This window comes from Coregonus lavaretus (assembly GCF_964263955.1).
Source record: "Coregonus lavaretus genome assembly, contig: HAP1_SCAFFOLD_166, whole genome shotgun sequence".
Taxonomy (NCBI): domain Eukaryota; kingdom Metazoa; phylum Chordata; class Actinopteri; order Salmoniformes; family Salmonidae; genus Coregonus; species Coregonus lavaretus.
This window is the reverse complement of record NW_028161624.1, coordinates 101,954-117,163: the sequence shown is the minus strand read 5'-3', so window position 1 is coordinate 117,163 and position 15,210 is coordinate 101,954. Positions and strand designations below refer to the sequence as shown.

The following is a 15,210-nucleotide window of genomic DNA, read 5'->3' as shown; positions in this document are numbered from 1 at the left end:
TGTCACACTAGGGGATGCTGAGAGACAGAGGCTAGATGGAGACATTTCAGGTCAACTGCCACCAGAGTCTTGTTCAGTGAGTGGGCACAGCACAGGGAAAGAATTGTTTGGAAATGGGGGAGGTACAAACTGAACTTGTCCAGTAAGAACACTCATTGTTGCTGTCCGTATCAAAGGGTTTTGCTACGTTTTGCTCTACCTCCCAGGAGTTGTTCTCACCTGGTTCTCTCGTCTCAGTTGGGTACACTTCTCTTTCTGCTGCTCACACTCTTTATGCAGGCTCTCCTTCTCCTCCTCTAGCTGGGCCTTCTCCTTCTGCAGGAGGCTCATGGTCCGAACCATCTCCTCCTTCTCCTCCTCTAGCTGGGCCTTCTCATTCTGCAGGAGGCTCATGGTCCGAACCATCTCCTCCTTCTCCTCCTCTAGCTGGGCCTTCTCATTCTGCACGAGGCTCATGGTCCGAACCATTTCCTCCTTCTCTCTGTGGGCCTCTTCCATCTTTTGCTGCAGGGACAAAGAGAAAGCATTGAGGTGTGTGTGTGTGTGTATTCATGCTTGTGCGTGTGTATGTGTGTATGTGTGTGTATCAGTGCAGAGCCTGGCTCGCTCTCTGACGTACCTCCAGGTATCCGGTCCTGGTTGTCACCACCAGGATGTCCGAGTTGCACTCATCCTCCACGGTCAGCAGCTCGTCCTCTGAGGGGCTTTGAGCCCGGAACAGGAAGGGTGTGCTGGCCCCCCGGATCTCCCCCTTGTGGGTCACATAGCAGAACTGGTAGAACTCCCCATCATCGTTGGGCACGTAGTATCCTGAGGAAGGAACAGAACAGACAACATCAGAAAGAGTCTAGGGCTACGGGCTCTTTCTGGACAGGGCCTAGGTATCTAGGGTCATATCAGGTAGCAGGTAGCCTAGCGGTTAAGACCGGTGGGCCAGTAACTGAAAGGTTGCTGGTTCGAATCCCCAAGACGACTAGGTGAAAAATCTGTTGATATGCCCTTGAGCAAGGCACTTAACCCTAATTGCTCTGGATAAAAGCATCTGCTAATTGACTAAAATGTACATGTAAACATCAAGCCTCTCAGAGTAGGAGAGCTGAACTAGGATCAGGTCCCCCTCTGTCCACAAAATTTTAATTGTGATGTAAAACAAAACAAATGCTCAGGATCTCAGTTTCAACCTTTAGCAATCAGAGCCCTTCTCTGGCTCCAGTCCTAGGCTAGCTATTAATAAAGAACACAATGAAAACTATCTTGTTAACACCAAACAAGAAATCCCTTAAATGGGTAGAGTTTCATATTTTACTGTGTTAGTATAAAAGTCTTAACAGCCCTCTGAGGGGCCAGGCCTCTTGACATGAGGTTAGAAAAAGTGTAAAAGTTCCATAAAACCACGGCGCGTTCAGTGGGCCCAAATCACACCTTGAAACACCAGCGCTCTGTGGATGGCAGTGCCCTCTGTGTGGTTCTCAGGAACAGGACACCACAAGAACGTGTAATAGTCCCTCGCTGTGCTCCATCCAACCTGCAACACAGAGGGTGGGGGGGGGGCGTTAAAGGTGGAAATACAACGCACCAGGTTGCACCCAAAACGGCACCCTATTCACTACATAGTGCACTACACAATATATAGGGAATAGGGTACCATTTGGGACATAATTACAGTAATAATTGAGGAAGTTAGCAGACAGAAAAACCACCCAAAGTTGTGAAACAGTATCCTACCTACACATGACACAGTGCCAGCCACACTGTGGAACGCACAGCAATGTTGAAACGTTGGTGTTTTACCCAATAAATTACTGGGAGTATAGATAGAGAGATACTCTATTTTTATAGCTTTCAGTTTATTCTCCGTTAGGTCACAATATGGACCATGATCATGAAAACCCTTTGTAATATAAAAAACCTAAAACCCCCACTTAGGCTAGGTTATATTAAGGTTTTAGATGTGAAAAAGGGGTTCGTTTCAACATTCCCATATTCCTGCGTGCCACGTGTCGTATATATGGCCTATAATGAGGCCCGGCCTCGTCAACATGCTCCGCTGCAGAACAGCGCCAACAGCTCACCTCCAACAGGAAGGGGGAAATAGGTGAAAATGATATACTTCAAAATGGAAACCAACATGTAATTATATTAATTTTATGTGTTGTTAACTGATGGCTGGTGAGGGGGAGTACAGAAAATACATCCAGAAGGCCATAAAACTGTCAAACAAAATCAGGATCCCAGTGCTGGCTGGGGTTACAGGTCTAGGCTACAGGCTCAGTGCTGGCCTGGTCGGTCCAACTACGATACACACAACACCAAAACAAGCCTGGTCGGTCCAACTACGATACACACAACACCAAAACAAGCCTGGTCGGTCCAACTACGATACACACAACACCAAAACAAGCCTGGTCGGTCCAACTACGATACACACAACACCAAAACAAGCCTGGTCGGTCCAACTACGATACACACAACACCAAAACAAGCCTGGTCGGTCCAACTACGATACACACAACACCAAAACAAGCCTGGTCGGTCCAACTACGATACACACAACACCAAAACAAGCCTGGTCGGTCCAACTACGATACACACAACACCAAAACAAGCCTGGTCGGTCCAACTACGATACACACAACACCAAAACAAGCCTGGTCGGTCCAACTACGATACACACAACACCAAAACAAGCCTGGTCGGTCCAACTACGATACACACAACACCAAAACAAGCCTGGTCGGTCCAACTACGATACACACAACACCAAAACAAGCCTGGTCGGTCCAACTACGATACACACAACACCAAAACAAGCCTGGTCGGTCCAACTACGATACACACAACACCAAAACAAGCCTGGTCGGTCCAACTACGATACACACAACACCAAAACAAGCCTGGTCGGTCCAACTACGATACACACAACACCAAAACAAGCCTGGTCGGTCCAACTACGATACACACAACACCAAAACAAGCCTGGTCGGTCCAACTACGATACACACAACACCAAAACAAGCCTGGTCGGTCCAACTACGATACACACAACACCAAAACAAGCCTGGTCGGTCCAACTACGATACACACAACACCAAAACAAGCCTGGTCGGTCCAACTACGATACACACAACACCAAAACAAGCCTGGTCGGTCCAACTACGATACACACAACACCAAAACAAGCCTGGTCGGTCCAACTACGATACACACAACACCAAAACAAGCCTGGTCGGTCCAACTACGATACACATAACACCAAAACAAGCCTGGTCGGTCCAACTACGATACACACAACACCAAAACAAGCCTGGTCGGTCCAACTATGATACACACAACACCAAAACGTTGATCTAACCTATGAGACTTTATGTAAGCAAAATCAAATCTCTCCCTATGACACACATTCTCTCACCCACACAGTTTGTTTACATATGGTCAGTGTGAAGCAGCACTGTTGCCACTTGACAGTCTGTCTCACTCCTCACATAAGTCTGACCAGCTTGTTTTCCTCCACTACCGCATCATCGCTGTGTGTGTGTGTGTGTGTTGCAGATGATCCTGTGCTACGCTACAATGGTGCCAGTGTTGTTGAGAATCCCCTGGGTAGTTGTCCCGGGGAGGCGTTCCCACTTCCAGCAGTAAAGAACAGGAAGCTATTAAAGCAGGCACATAGTTAGTGACTGTCATTACAGAATGAAGGAAGGCTAGTAGCAGTAGGCGTTACTGCAGCAACACTCATTAGTGGTGAGAGAGGTGAGAGTCAGGGGCTGACTAAAGCACCTTTCCCATGGACCAGAGGGCCTAGCCTGCCCTGTAAACAGCCACACTGACAACCAGGAGAGGAATGGACACAGTGTGCATACCTGGGTCTACTCATGCTGGATAAGCTTCATCCAACAGGTCTATTGGCTGGATAGGCTATCCTGTTGGATACAGGTCTATTGGCTGGATAGGCTATCCTGTTGGATACAGGTCTATTGGCTGGATAGGCTATCCTGTTGGATACAGGTCTATTGGCTGGATAGGCTATCCTGTTGGATACAGGTCTATTGGCTGGATAGGCTATCCTGTTGGATACAGGTCTATTGGCTGGATAGGCTATCCTGTTGGATACAGGTCTATTGGCTGGATAGGCTATCCTGTTGGATACAGGTCTATTGGCTGGATAGGCTATCCTGTTGGATACAGGTCTATTGGCTGGATAGGCTATCCTGTTGGATACAGGTCTATTGGCTGGATAGGCTATCCTGTTGGATACAGGTCTATTGGCTGGATAGGCTATCCTGTTGGATACAGGTCTATTGGCTGGATAGGCTATCCTGTTGGATACAGGTCTATTGGCTGGATAGGCTATCCTGTTGGATACAGGTCTATTGGCTGGATAGGCTATCCTGTTGGATACAGGTCTATTGGCTGGATAGGCTATCCTGTTGGATACAGGTCTATTGGCTGGATAGGTTGGGATAACAATAGCGTGCACAAAAGTGAGAATCTTGAGTTCCCGAAAACAACAGACCAAAAACCATTTAGCTAATCCAGGATCTAGCCTAATTATACCCTTTTCGCATGCAAAGCACATTCTTAGAAGAAAAAAAACATCTGTGCCAACATGCTTAAAATACATTTACATTTTAGTCATTTAGCAGACGCTCTTATCCAGAGCGACTTACAGAAGCAATTAGGGTTAAATACTTTGCTAACATTCCCATAAGACGTAATGCCAGCACACTGTTCTTCAGCAAGCTGCTGGTTAGGGACTAGTAGCTAGCATAGTAAGCTGCAGGTTAGGGACTAGTAGCTAGCATAGTAAGCTGCAGGTTAGGGACTAGTAGCTAGCATAGTAAGCTGCAGGTTGGGGACTAGTAGCTAGCATAGTAAACCGCAGGTTAGGGACTAGTAGCTAGCATAGTAAGCTGCAGGTTAGGGACTAGTAGCTAGCATAGTAAACCGCAGGTTAGGGACTAGTAGCTAGCATAGTAAACCGCAGGTTAGGGACTAGTAGCTAGCATAGTAAACCGCAGGTTAGGGACTAGTAGCTAGCATAATAAACTGAAGGTTAGGGACTAGTAGCTAGCATAGTAAGCTGCAGGTTAGGGACTAGTAGCTAGCATAGTAAGCTGCAGGTTAGGGACTAGTAGCTAGCATAGTAAACCGCAGGTTAGGGACTAGTAGCTAGCATAGTAAACCGCAGGTTAGGGACTAGTAGCTAGCATAGTAAACCGCAGGTTAGGGACTAGTAGCTAGCATAATAAACTGAAGGTTAGGGACTAGTAGCTAGCATAGTAAGCTGCAGGTTAGGGACTAGTAGCTAGCATAGTAAGCTGCAGGTTAGGGACTAGTAGCTAGCATAGTAAGCTGCAGGTTGGGGACTAGTAGCTAGCATAGTAAACCGCAGGTTAGGGACTAGTAGCTAGCATAGTAAGCTGCAGGTTAGGGACTAGTAGCTAGCATAGTAAGCTGCAGGTTGGGGACTAGTAGCTAGCATAGTAAGCTGCAGGTTAGGGACTAGTAGCTAGCATAGTAAGCTGCAGGTTGGGGACTAGTAGCTAGCATAGTAAACCGCAGGTTAGGGACTAGTAGCTAGCATAGTAAGCTGCAGGTTGGGGACTAGTAGCTAGCATAGTAAACCGCAGGTTAGGGACTAGTAGCTAGCATAGTAAGCTGCAGGTTAGGGACTAGTAGCTAGCATAGTAAACCGCAGGTTAGGGACTAGTAGCTAGCATAGTAAACCGCAGGTTAGGGACTAGTAGCTAGCATAGTAAACCGCAGGTTAGGGACTAGTAGCTAGCATAGTAAGCTGCAGGTTAGGGACTAGTAGCTAGCATAGTAAGCTGCAGGTTAGGGACTAGTAGCTAGCATAGTAAGCTGCAGGTTAGGGACTAGTAGCTAGCATAGTAAACCGCAGGTTAGGGACTAGTAGCTAGCATAGTAAACCGCAGGTTAGGGACTAGTAGCTAGCATAGTAAGCTGCAGGTTGGGGACTAGTAGCTAGCATAATAAACTGAAGGTTAGGGACTAGTAGCTAGCATATTAAGCTGCACGTTAGGGACTAGTAGTTAGCATAGTAAGCTGCAGGTTAGGGACTAGTAGCTAGCATAGTAAGCTGCAGGTTGGGGACTAGTAGCTAGCATAGTAGACCGCAGGTTAGGGACTAGTAGCTAGCATAGTAAGCTGCAGGTTAGGGACTAGTAGCTAGCATAGTAAACCGCAGGTTAGGGACTAGTAGCTAGCATAGTAAACCGCAGGTTAGGGACTAGTAGCTAGCATAGTAAACTGCAGGTTAGGGACTGGTAGCTAGCATAGTAAACTGCAGGTTAGGGACTAGTAGCTAGCATCGTAAGCTGCAGGTTGGGGACTAGTAGCTAGCATAGTAAACCGCAGGTTAGGGACTAGTAGCTAGCATAGTAAGCTGCAGGTTAGGGACTAGTAGCTAGCATAGTAAACTGCAGGTTAGGGACTAGTAGCTAGCATAGTAAGCTGCTGCAACAGTTGAAGGCTTTCTTGTTCGCCATGTTTGTTAGCATATAGCCTAAGTAGCCTAGTCCAAGCCAGAACAACCCTTACGGCAGGAGAATCACACTGTATCAATCAAACAGGTAGGACAAGTGGATCTACGACAGGTTAATTATAAAGGCTGTGTTTGCCTGTCCCGACACTCCTCTATCAGTGTGTAGGTGTTTGTTCGTGTGTGTGCGCTCTCAGAGCACCTCAGATCACAACTCACAGTAACCGTTCCAACATCAAAGAGCCATAGGCACAAGACACGGTGCAGCCTAACAAGAGTCTGTCTGTCCCCCACCCTCACCGCTTTGCTGTTGACGCTAAATAGATGGTTGTATGAAATGTTTGGTTTATCTTGGCGAGTGGTACCGTGCAATTATGACATTTGTTGTACACGACTATAGGTTTGCATAGCCTAGGTACATGGGGAGAACAAGTATTTGATACACTGCCGATATTGCAGGTTTTCCTACTTACAAAGCATGTAGAGATCTGTAATTTTTATCATAGGTAAACTTCAACTGTGAGAGACGGAATATAAAACAAAAATCCAGAAAATCCCATTGAATGATTTTTAAGTAATTACAGTGGGGGAAAAAAGTATTTAGTCAGCCACCAATTGTGCAAGTTCTCCCACTTAAAAAGATGAGAGAGGCCTGTAATTTGTATCATAGGTACACGTCAACTATGACAGACAAAATGAGAAAACAAAATCCAGAAAATCACATTGTAGGATTTTTTATGAATTTATTTGCAAATTATGGTGGAAAATAAGTATTTGATCAATAACAAAAGTTTCTCAATACTTTGTTATATACCCTTTGTTGGCAATGACACAGGTCAAACGTTTTCTGTAAGTCTTCACAAGGTTTTCACACACTGTTGCTGGTATTTTGGCCCATTCCTCCATGCAGATCTCCTCTAGAGCAGTGATGTTTTGGGGCTGTCGCTGGGCAACACGGACTTTCAACTCCCTCCAAAGATTTTCTATGGGGTTGAGATCTGGAGACTGGCTAGGCCACTCCAGGACTTGAAATGCTTCTTACGAAGCCACTCCTTCGTTGCCCGGGCGGTGTGTTTGGGATCATTGTCAGGCTGAAAGACCCAGCCACGTTTCATCTTCAATGCACTTGCTGATGGAAGGAGGTTTTCACTCAAAATCTCACGATACATGGCCCCATTCATTCTTTCCTTTACACGGATCAGTCGTCCTGGTCCCTTTGCAGAAAAACAGCCCCAAAGCATGATGTTTCCACCCCCATGCTTCACAGTTGGATGCAACTCAGCATTCTTTGTCCTCCAAACACGACGAGTTGAGTTTTTACCAAAAAGTTATTTTGGTTTCATCTGACCAAATGACATTCTCCCAATCCTCTTCTGGATCATCCAAATGCACTCTAGCAAACTTCAGACGGGCCTGGACATGTACTGGCTTAAGCAGGGGGACACGTCTGGCACTGCAGGATTTGAGTCCCTGGCGGCGTAGTGTGTTACTGATGGTAGGCTTTGTTACTTTGGTCCCAGCTCTCTGCAGGTCATTCACTAGGTCCCCCCGTGTGGTTCTGGGATGTTTGCTCACCGTTCTTGTGGTCATTTTGACCCCACGGGGTGAGATCTTGCGTGGAGCCCCAGATCGAGGGATATTATCAGTGGTCTTGTATGTCTTCCATTTCCTAATAATTGCTCCCACAGTTGATTTCTTCAAACCAAGCTGCTTACCTATTGCAGATTCAGTCTTCCCAGCCTGGTGCAGGTCTACAATTTTGTTTCTGGTGTCCTTTGACAGCTATTTGGTCTTGGCCATAGTGGAGTTTGGGGTGTGACTGTTTGAGGTTGTGGACAGGTGTCTTTTATACTGATAACAAGTTCAAACAGGTGCCATTAATACAGGTAACGAGTGGAGGACAGAGGAGCCTCTTAAAGAAGAAGTTATAGGTCTGTGAGAGCCAGAAATCTTGCTTGTTTGTAGGTGACCAAATACTTATTTTCCACCATAATTTGCAAATAAATTCATTAAAAATCCTACAATGTAATTTTCTGGATTTTTTCCCCTCAATTGGTCTGTCATAGTTGACGTGTACCTATGATGAAAATTACAGGCCTCTCATCTTTTTAAGTGGGAGAACTTGCACAATTGGTGGCTGACTAAATACTTTTTTTCCCCACTGTAATTTGCATTTTATTGCATGACATAAGTATTTGATACATTAGAAAAGCAGAACTTAATATTTGGTACAGAAACCTTTGTTTGCAATTACAGAGATCATACGTTTCCTGTAGGTCTTGACCAGGTTTGCACACACTGCAGCAGGGATTTTGGCCCACTCCTCCATACAGACCTTCTCCAGATCCTTCAGGTTTTGGGGCTGTCACTGGGCAATACGGACTTTCAGCTCCCTCCAAAGATTTTCTATTGGGTTCAGGTCTGGAGACTGGCTAGGCCACTCCAGGACCTTGAGATGCTTCTTACGGAGCCACTCCTTAGTTGCCCTGGCTTTGTGTTTCGGGTCGTTGTCATGCTGGAAGACCCAGACACGACCCATCTTCAATGCTCTTACTGAGGGAAGGACGTTTTTGGCCAAGATCTCGCGATACATGGCCCCATCCATCCTCCCCTCAATACGGTGCAGTCGTCCTGTCCCCTTTGCAGAAAAGCATCCCCAAAGAATGATGTTTCCACCTCCATGCTTCACGTTTGGGATGGTGTTCTTGGGGTTGTACTCATCCTTCTTCTTCCTCCAAACACTGCGAGTGGAGTTTAGACCAAAAAACTATATTTTTGTCTCATCAGACCACATGACCTTCTCCCATTCCTCCTCTGGATCATCCAGATGGTCATTGGCAAACTTCAGACGGGCCTGGACATGCGCTGGCTTGAGCAAGGGGACCTTGCGTGCGCTGCTGGATTTTAATCCATGACGGCTTGTGTGTTACTAATGGTTTTCTTTGAGACTGTGGTCCCAGCTCTCTTCAGGTCATTGACCAGGTCCTGCCGTGTAGTTCTGGGCTGATCCCTCACCTTCCTCATGATCATTGATGCCCCACGAGGTGAGATCTTGCATGGAGCCCCAGACCGAGGGTGATTGACCGTCATCTTGAACATCTTCCATTTTCTAATAATTGCGCCAACCGTTGTTGCCTTCTCACCAAGCTGCTTGCCTATTGTCCTGTAGCCCATCCCAGCCTTGTGCAGGTCTACAATTTTATCCCTGATGTCCTTACACAGCTCTCTGGTCTTGGCCATTGTGGAGAGGTTGGAGTCTGTTTGATTGAGAGTGTGGACAGGTGTCTTTTATACAGGTAACGAGTTCAAACAGGTGCAGTTAACACAGGTAATGAGTGGAGAACAGGAGGGCTACTTAAAGAAAAACTAACAGGTCTGTGAGAGCCGGAATTCTTACTGGTTGGTAGATGATCAAATACTTATGTCATGCAATAAAATGTAAATTATTACTTAAATATCATACAATGTGATTTTCTGGATTTTTGTTTTAGATTCCGTCTCTCGCAGTTGAAGTGTACCTATGATCGAAATTACAGACCTCTACATGCTTTGTAAGTAGGAAAACCTGCAAAATCTGCAGTGTATCAAATACTTGTTCTCCCCACTGTACATGTTCAAATGTTCTGAGAAACTAGGTTAAATCATGGAAAAGACAGAAGCCTGTGCTTGAGAGGAATTTAGGGCAACTAAAAACATTTATAGTTTAATTGATTAAGACAAAGGAAGGATTGTTGTGGAATGGAAATGTGTATTTTTGCATATCCCACTCCCCCTGAGACACCCTCGGAGAGTGGGGTCACGGCCAGGGGTCAGCCATTATTGACGGAGAAATTAGGGTTAAGTGCCTTGCTCAAGGGCAGATTGAGAGATGTTTCACCTAGTCAGCTCGGGGATTCGAACTGGCAACCTTTCGATTACTGGCCCAACACTCTAACCGCTAGGAAACCTGCCACCCTATATACCCAATATAGTTTTAACACCGTGTTGCTCTACCCTATCATGACTTATCAGATCAGTGCAGATGAAGACAAAAAGACAAGGATAGGAAACCATTTCAGGCTGAAAGATACAGACATTTTTTTTTTTGTTCATCTGTTATGAGGCAATAGCAGCTCCATGTCACTAGGGGGCGATAGCACCTTACAGGCTGAGGTATGGGGCTCAGCGGTGGAGCTGCACCACACAGCTCTTGGGACAGTGAGTGAAGTAAAGAAGAAATTCAACTCTTGTAATTTGATGTAAAAAATCAATGTGTTTTGGTATGTAGCCTTCATCAGAGTTTTTAAAAATAAAGGAGCATTTTTATCAACTTTCACTGTCCTCCAACTTTCGCTGAATTTCCTCTTCAATTCAGTTTGGTCCTCAAGTCAGGTAGCGGCAGTGTTCTTCCCTTCCCACAGTGAAAGAGTGAGTCATGGTCCAGGTATCTGTCCTCCTGTGAGTGCTGCCTGGAGCTCAACTTGGCACCCCAGCCTCCTGTCTGTCAACACGCCCAGGAACATTTACACGATTTATGTTCCATACTGCTCTGCTTCGCGAATTAGCGTGTTTGGGGTTTAGGAAAACGTGCACCACTGCTGCAGTTAGGTGCTGTGGTATGCCATCGCCATCAGACAACACTCCAATCAAATCCCCGACTCCAATATTTCAAACAAATCCCCAGATGTTACCTGATCCTCCCTTGTGTTGGATGTTGCTTCCCAAATGGCACACTATTCCCCCTACTTTTGACCAGAGCCTTACTATGGGTAGGAAAAAGTAGTGCCCTATATAGGGAATAGGGTGCCATTGGGACAGTCGCATCCCTAATATAACCACAATACTCACTTGGAGCTTGGCCTTCTCTTTACCATGCTACTCTACACACAGAATATTAAACAAAGGGTTCATGTTTAAAATCAACTTGTGTTCTGCTTTTATGGAGCAAATTTATGGTTTAAACTCAAACTTAATCATTTTATCCGTTCAATTAGATATAATTATATGACACTGAAAGTAATTTTTTACAGTAGGCTTCTGCCACACGTTCTGATAAAAAACACATTCTGCAGTGCCATAAAACTACAGAGAAACAGAAGAAATCGTGTGTGTGTTTGTTCATTGAACTGCGTTCAATCCAGCCCACATAGAGAGGAAACAAAAAAAACAGAGCGGAAACAGAAACAGACCGCTGCTTTGATCTGGTCGGATAAGATGTGAGCCCAGACATACAGACCACATCTCACCAGTTCCAGCTCTCCTCTAAAGAAGCATTGCTGCTGCTGGTCTACTGCTGGAGAAAGCGCTGGCCCCAGCTCCACTCCGCCCGCCATCTTTCACTACAGAAGAGGCTCAAATCAATAAAGTGCCAGTGCATTGGATTTAATGTGCTCCTATAACCAGATCCATCTGGGACGCGCCAGTCTGCAGAGCAGGACAAAAAGACTCCCCTCTCCCTTCTGCTCTGCCAACCTCACTTTTCATACTGAGGGCCCAACTGCGGCTGCACTCACACACATAGATTACAGGACTTGGTTAACCTTACTTTTAAACATTGTTACTTTTTAACATGTGTAAAGCAAACCTTTCTCAGATAAACCAGGAGTCTTGAGAGTACGGTTGAGTACAAAATGGCACCCTAATCCCTATATAGTGCACTATTTTTTACCAGAGCCCTATGGATCCTGGCCAAAGGTAGTGCCCTATAAAAAGGGTCTAGGTAACTATTTGGGACACAACACAATTCAAATATGGTTGCTCACAGCGAGTGGACTGGCCCAGATTGAAATGATAGGTCAGTCTCTATTAATAGGTGTCCATGTTCCACTCTAGAAATGTAATCAAGTCTGGTAGTGACTGGGTCTGGTCACGTGACCAATGGGCGTTATGGTCGCTAGTCACTAGAGCGCTGCAAGCCCAATACCTCTTTTTCATATTTTATTACATTATTTGGATAAGGATTTTTTTTTTTTTTTTTAAGACTGATTAACAATGCTGACTACCCAAGGAGGCAAGAAAAACAGCGCTTCTCCGACTTCTTCCTCTATAGTTAAGCGTCAGAAGACACCCCTCAGCACTGAAACTGAGTCCTTCATATCTGCCGCGATTTCTGAGGCAGTTCCAAATCTAAAATTGTATCACCTATCGTTCCAAACGAATTTCCTGAAGACCTGGTTAAACCCAGAGGCTTCTGTTCCTTGGCATGCTATAGAAGAGTCAATAGTTTCTCCTATTAGATTACCAGATGTATTATTTTCTGGATTGACTCCTAAAAAAATGTGCATTATTGTTTGGACCCATTATAGCGTACTCAGTAAATGTGTGGAAAGCTACAGAGAAGCATATGAGATCTAATCTTAAATGGCATTCATACTCTCCAATATGCGGTAATATATCATTCTTAGCGTGTAAGAAACCATTTATATCAGATTCTTGGTCTAAGAAGGGTATTTATACTTTCAAAAGACATATTCAATTTGAATGGACTCCTCAGTTTCCAGGAAATCTGTCAGTGTTTTAATGTCCCAGGTGCATCATTTTGTCTTTACCTTCAACTCCGCCTATCCATGCGAGCCTATGAGGTCCCCTGGGGAGCAGGACTAACAATACACCCATTGGTCAAAATTCTAATGGACAGACACCCCTCAAAAGGAGTCGTTTCTAATATCTATAGTCAATTAATTCTAGCAGCACAAAAACCATTAACTCTATCCACTGTCTGGGAAAATGATTTTACACTTGCTGACAGACAAATCAATTGGGAGACAGTATGGCAAAATATATTTGGATAATTTAGAAACCCCAATCACCAATTAATTAATTTAAACATTTGCCATAGAACCTAACTAACACCTCAAAAAAGACATCACATAATAAAAACTTGATGTAAAAAAATATATATATATATATATATATAAAATCAGGTCTGGAAGATAGATGCCCTTGGTCCTTTGTAATAGAATTGACCTGTTATTGGCAGATGAATCAGCAACATGACATCATTATTCTACACAGCGGGCCGGGGGTACTTCCTGCTTACAGGCTTCAACGATAACATGATGACCCTAACTGACCAGACTAACACTATTGACCACATTGGGAAGTAGCCTGGTCCCAGATCTGTTTGTGCTCTTGCCAACTCCATTGCTGTGGGAAAATGTTTGGCGTGACAAGGAGTTGACATGATAGCATAAACACAATGGTACTCAAGCTAATTGGGAGGAGCTAAATATTGGCAGATTTGGAATTGTGTTTGATTTCTGTAAGCTGAAAGTAACCCTGTATGATGTACGCTGTATTTCTGAGTCCACCTTAAAAAGAGATGCATGGGAGAGGAAGGAGGGAGGACGGACTCACCTTGAATATGCCGACCCAGTCCTTCTGGTGTGGTTTGATGAACTGGGTGAGAGTGTAGTGACACTCTAGAGCAGCGTGGGGCAGGTAGCTCTTCCCCACGTTCTGGAAGATGACGTGTGCAAAGTTTGACGTGTCCATGGCACTGCCTACTGATGTCTCGTCCAGGAAGAGAGCCATCGATCACTCAGCACAGGCTGCATGGGAAGAGAACAACTGACAGCATAAGTTCTGTATCCCAAAAAAGGAAAGGTGACAGCATCTTCTACAAATGACAACAACAACAAGGTTTTCAATTCATGGTGCGACTGTATGGTATTTTTTTAAGCTGGGGTGTCTTGATATTTCGAAACAATGCTCAGTCTCCAGAGCATTGATAGTCCCCTGCTATCATCCAGAAGGCGAGGTCAGTACAGGTGCATCAAAGCTGGGACTGAGAGACTGAAAAACAGCCTCTATCTCAAGGCCATCAGACTGCTAAACAGCCAACACTAGCACATTAGAGGCTGCTGCCTATAGACATAGACTAGAAATCACTGGCCACTTTAAGAAATGGAACACCAGCCACTTTAATAATGTTTACATATCTTGCATTACTCATCTCATATGTATTACTGTATTCTATACTATTCTACTGTATCTTAGACCATGCCACTATGACATCGCTCATCCATATATGTACAATACCAGTCAAAAGTTTGGACACAGGGTTTTTCTTTATTTTTACAATTTCTACATTGTAGAATAATAGTGAAGACATCAAAACTATGAAATAACACATATGGAATAATGTAGTAACCAAAAAAAGTGTTAAACAAATCAAAATATATTTTATATTTGAGATTCTTCAAATAGCCACCCTTTGCCTTGATGACAGCTTTGCACACTCTTGGCATTCTCTCAACCAGCTTCACCTGGAATGCTTTTCCAACAGTGTTGAAGGAGTTCCCACATTAGCTTAGCACTTGTTGGCTACTTTTCCTTCACTATGCCGTCCGACTCATCCCAAACCATCTCAATTGGGTGGAGGCCAGGTCATCTGATGCAGCACTCCATCACTCTCCTTCTTGGTAAAATAGCCCTTACACAGCCTGGAGGTGTTGGGTCATTGTCCTGTTTAAAAAAATTATAGTCCCACTAAGCCCAAACCAGATGGGATGGCGTATCGCTGCAGAATGCTGTGGTAGCCATGCTGGTTAAATGTGCCTTGAATTCTAAATAAATCACAGACAGTGTCACCAGCAGAGCACCTCCACACCATAACACCTCCTCCTCCATGCTTTACGGTGGGAAATACACATGCGGAGATCATCCGTTTACCGACACCGCATCTCACAAAGACACGGCGGTTTGAATCAAAAATCTCCAATTTGAAC

The 15,210-nt window shown here is 44.8% G+C and overlaps 1 protein-coding gene across 1 annotated transcript in view; it reads right to left on the bottom strand.

Annotated features, from left to right (window-relative positions):
* LOC311120333 (tax1-binding protein 1 homolog B-like) overlaps positions 1–15,210 on the bottom strand; it is a 32,427-nt gene that overhangs the window by 13,849 nt on the left and 3,368 nt on the right. The window contains exons 2-5 of the mRNA XM_084194955.1: positions 13,838–14,031; positions 1,423–1,525; positions 620–810; positions 220–504 (exon numbers count right to left, since the gene is read on the bottom strand). Coding sequence (XP_084051081.1) covers positions 220–504; positions 620–810; positions 1,423–1,525; positions 13,838–14,014 — 756 coding nt within the window. The 5' untranslated portion in view covers positions 14,015–14,031. The remainder of the gene's footprint in view (positions 1–219; positions 505–619; positions 811–1,422; positions 1,526–13,837; positions 14,032–15,210) is intronic.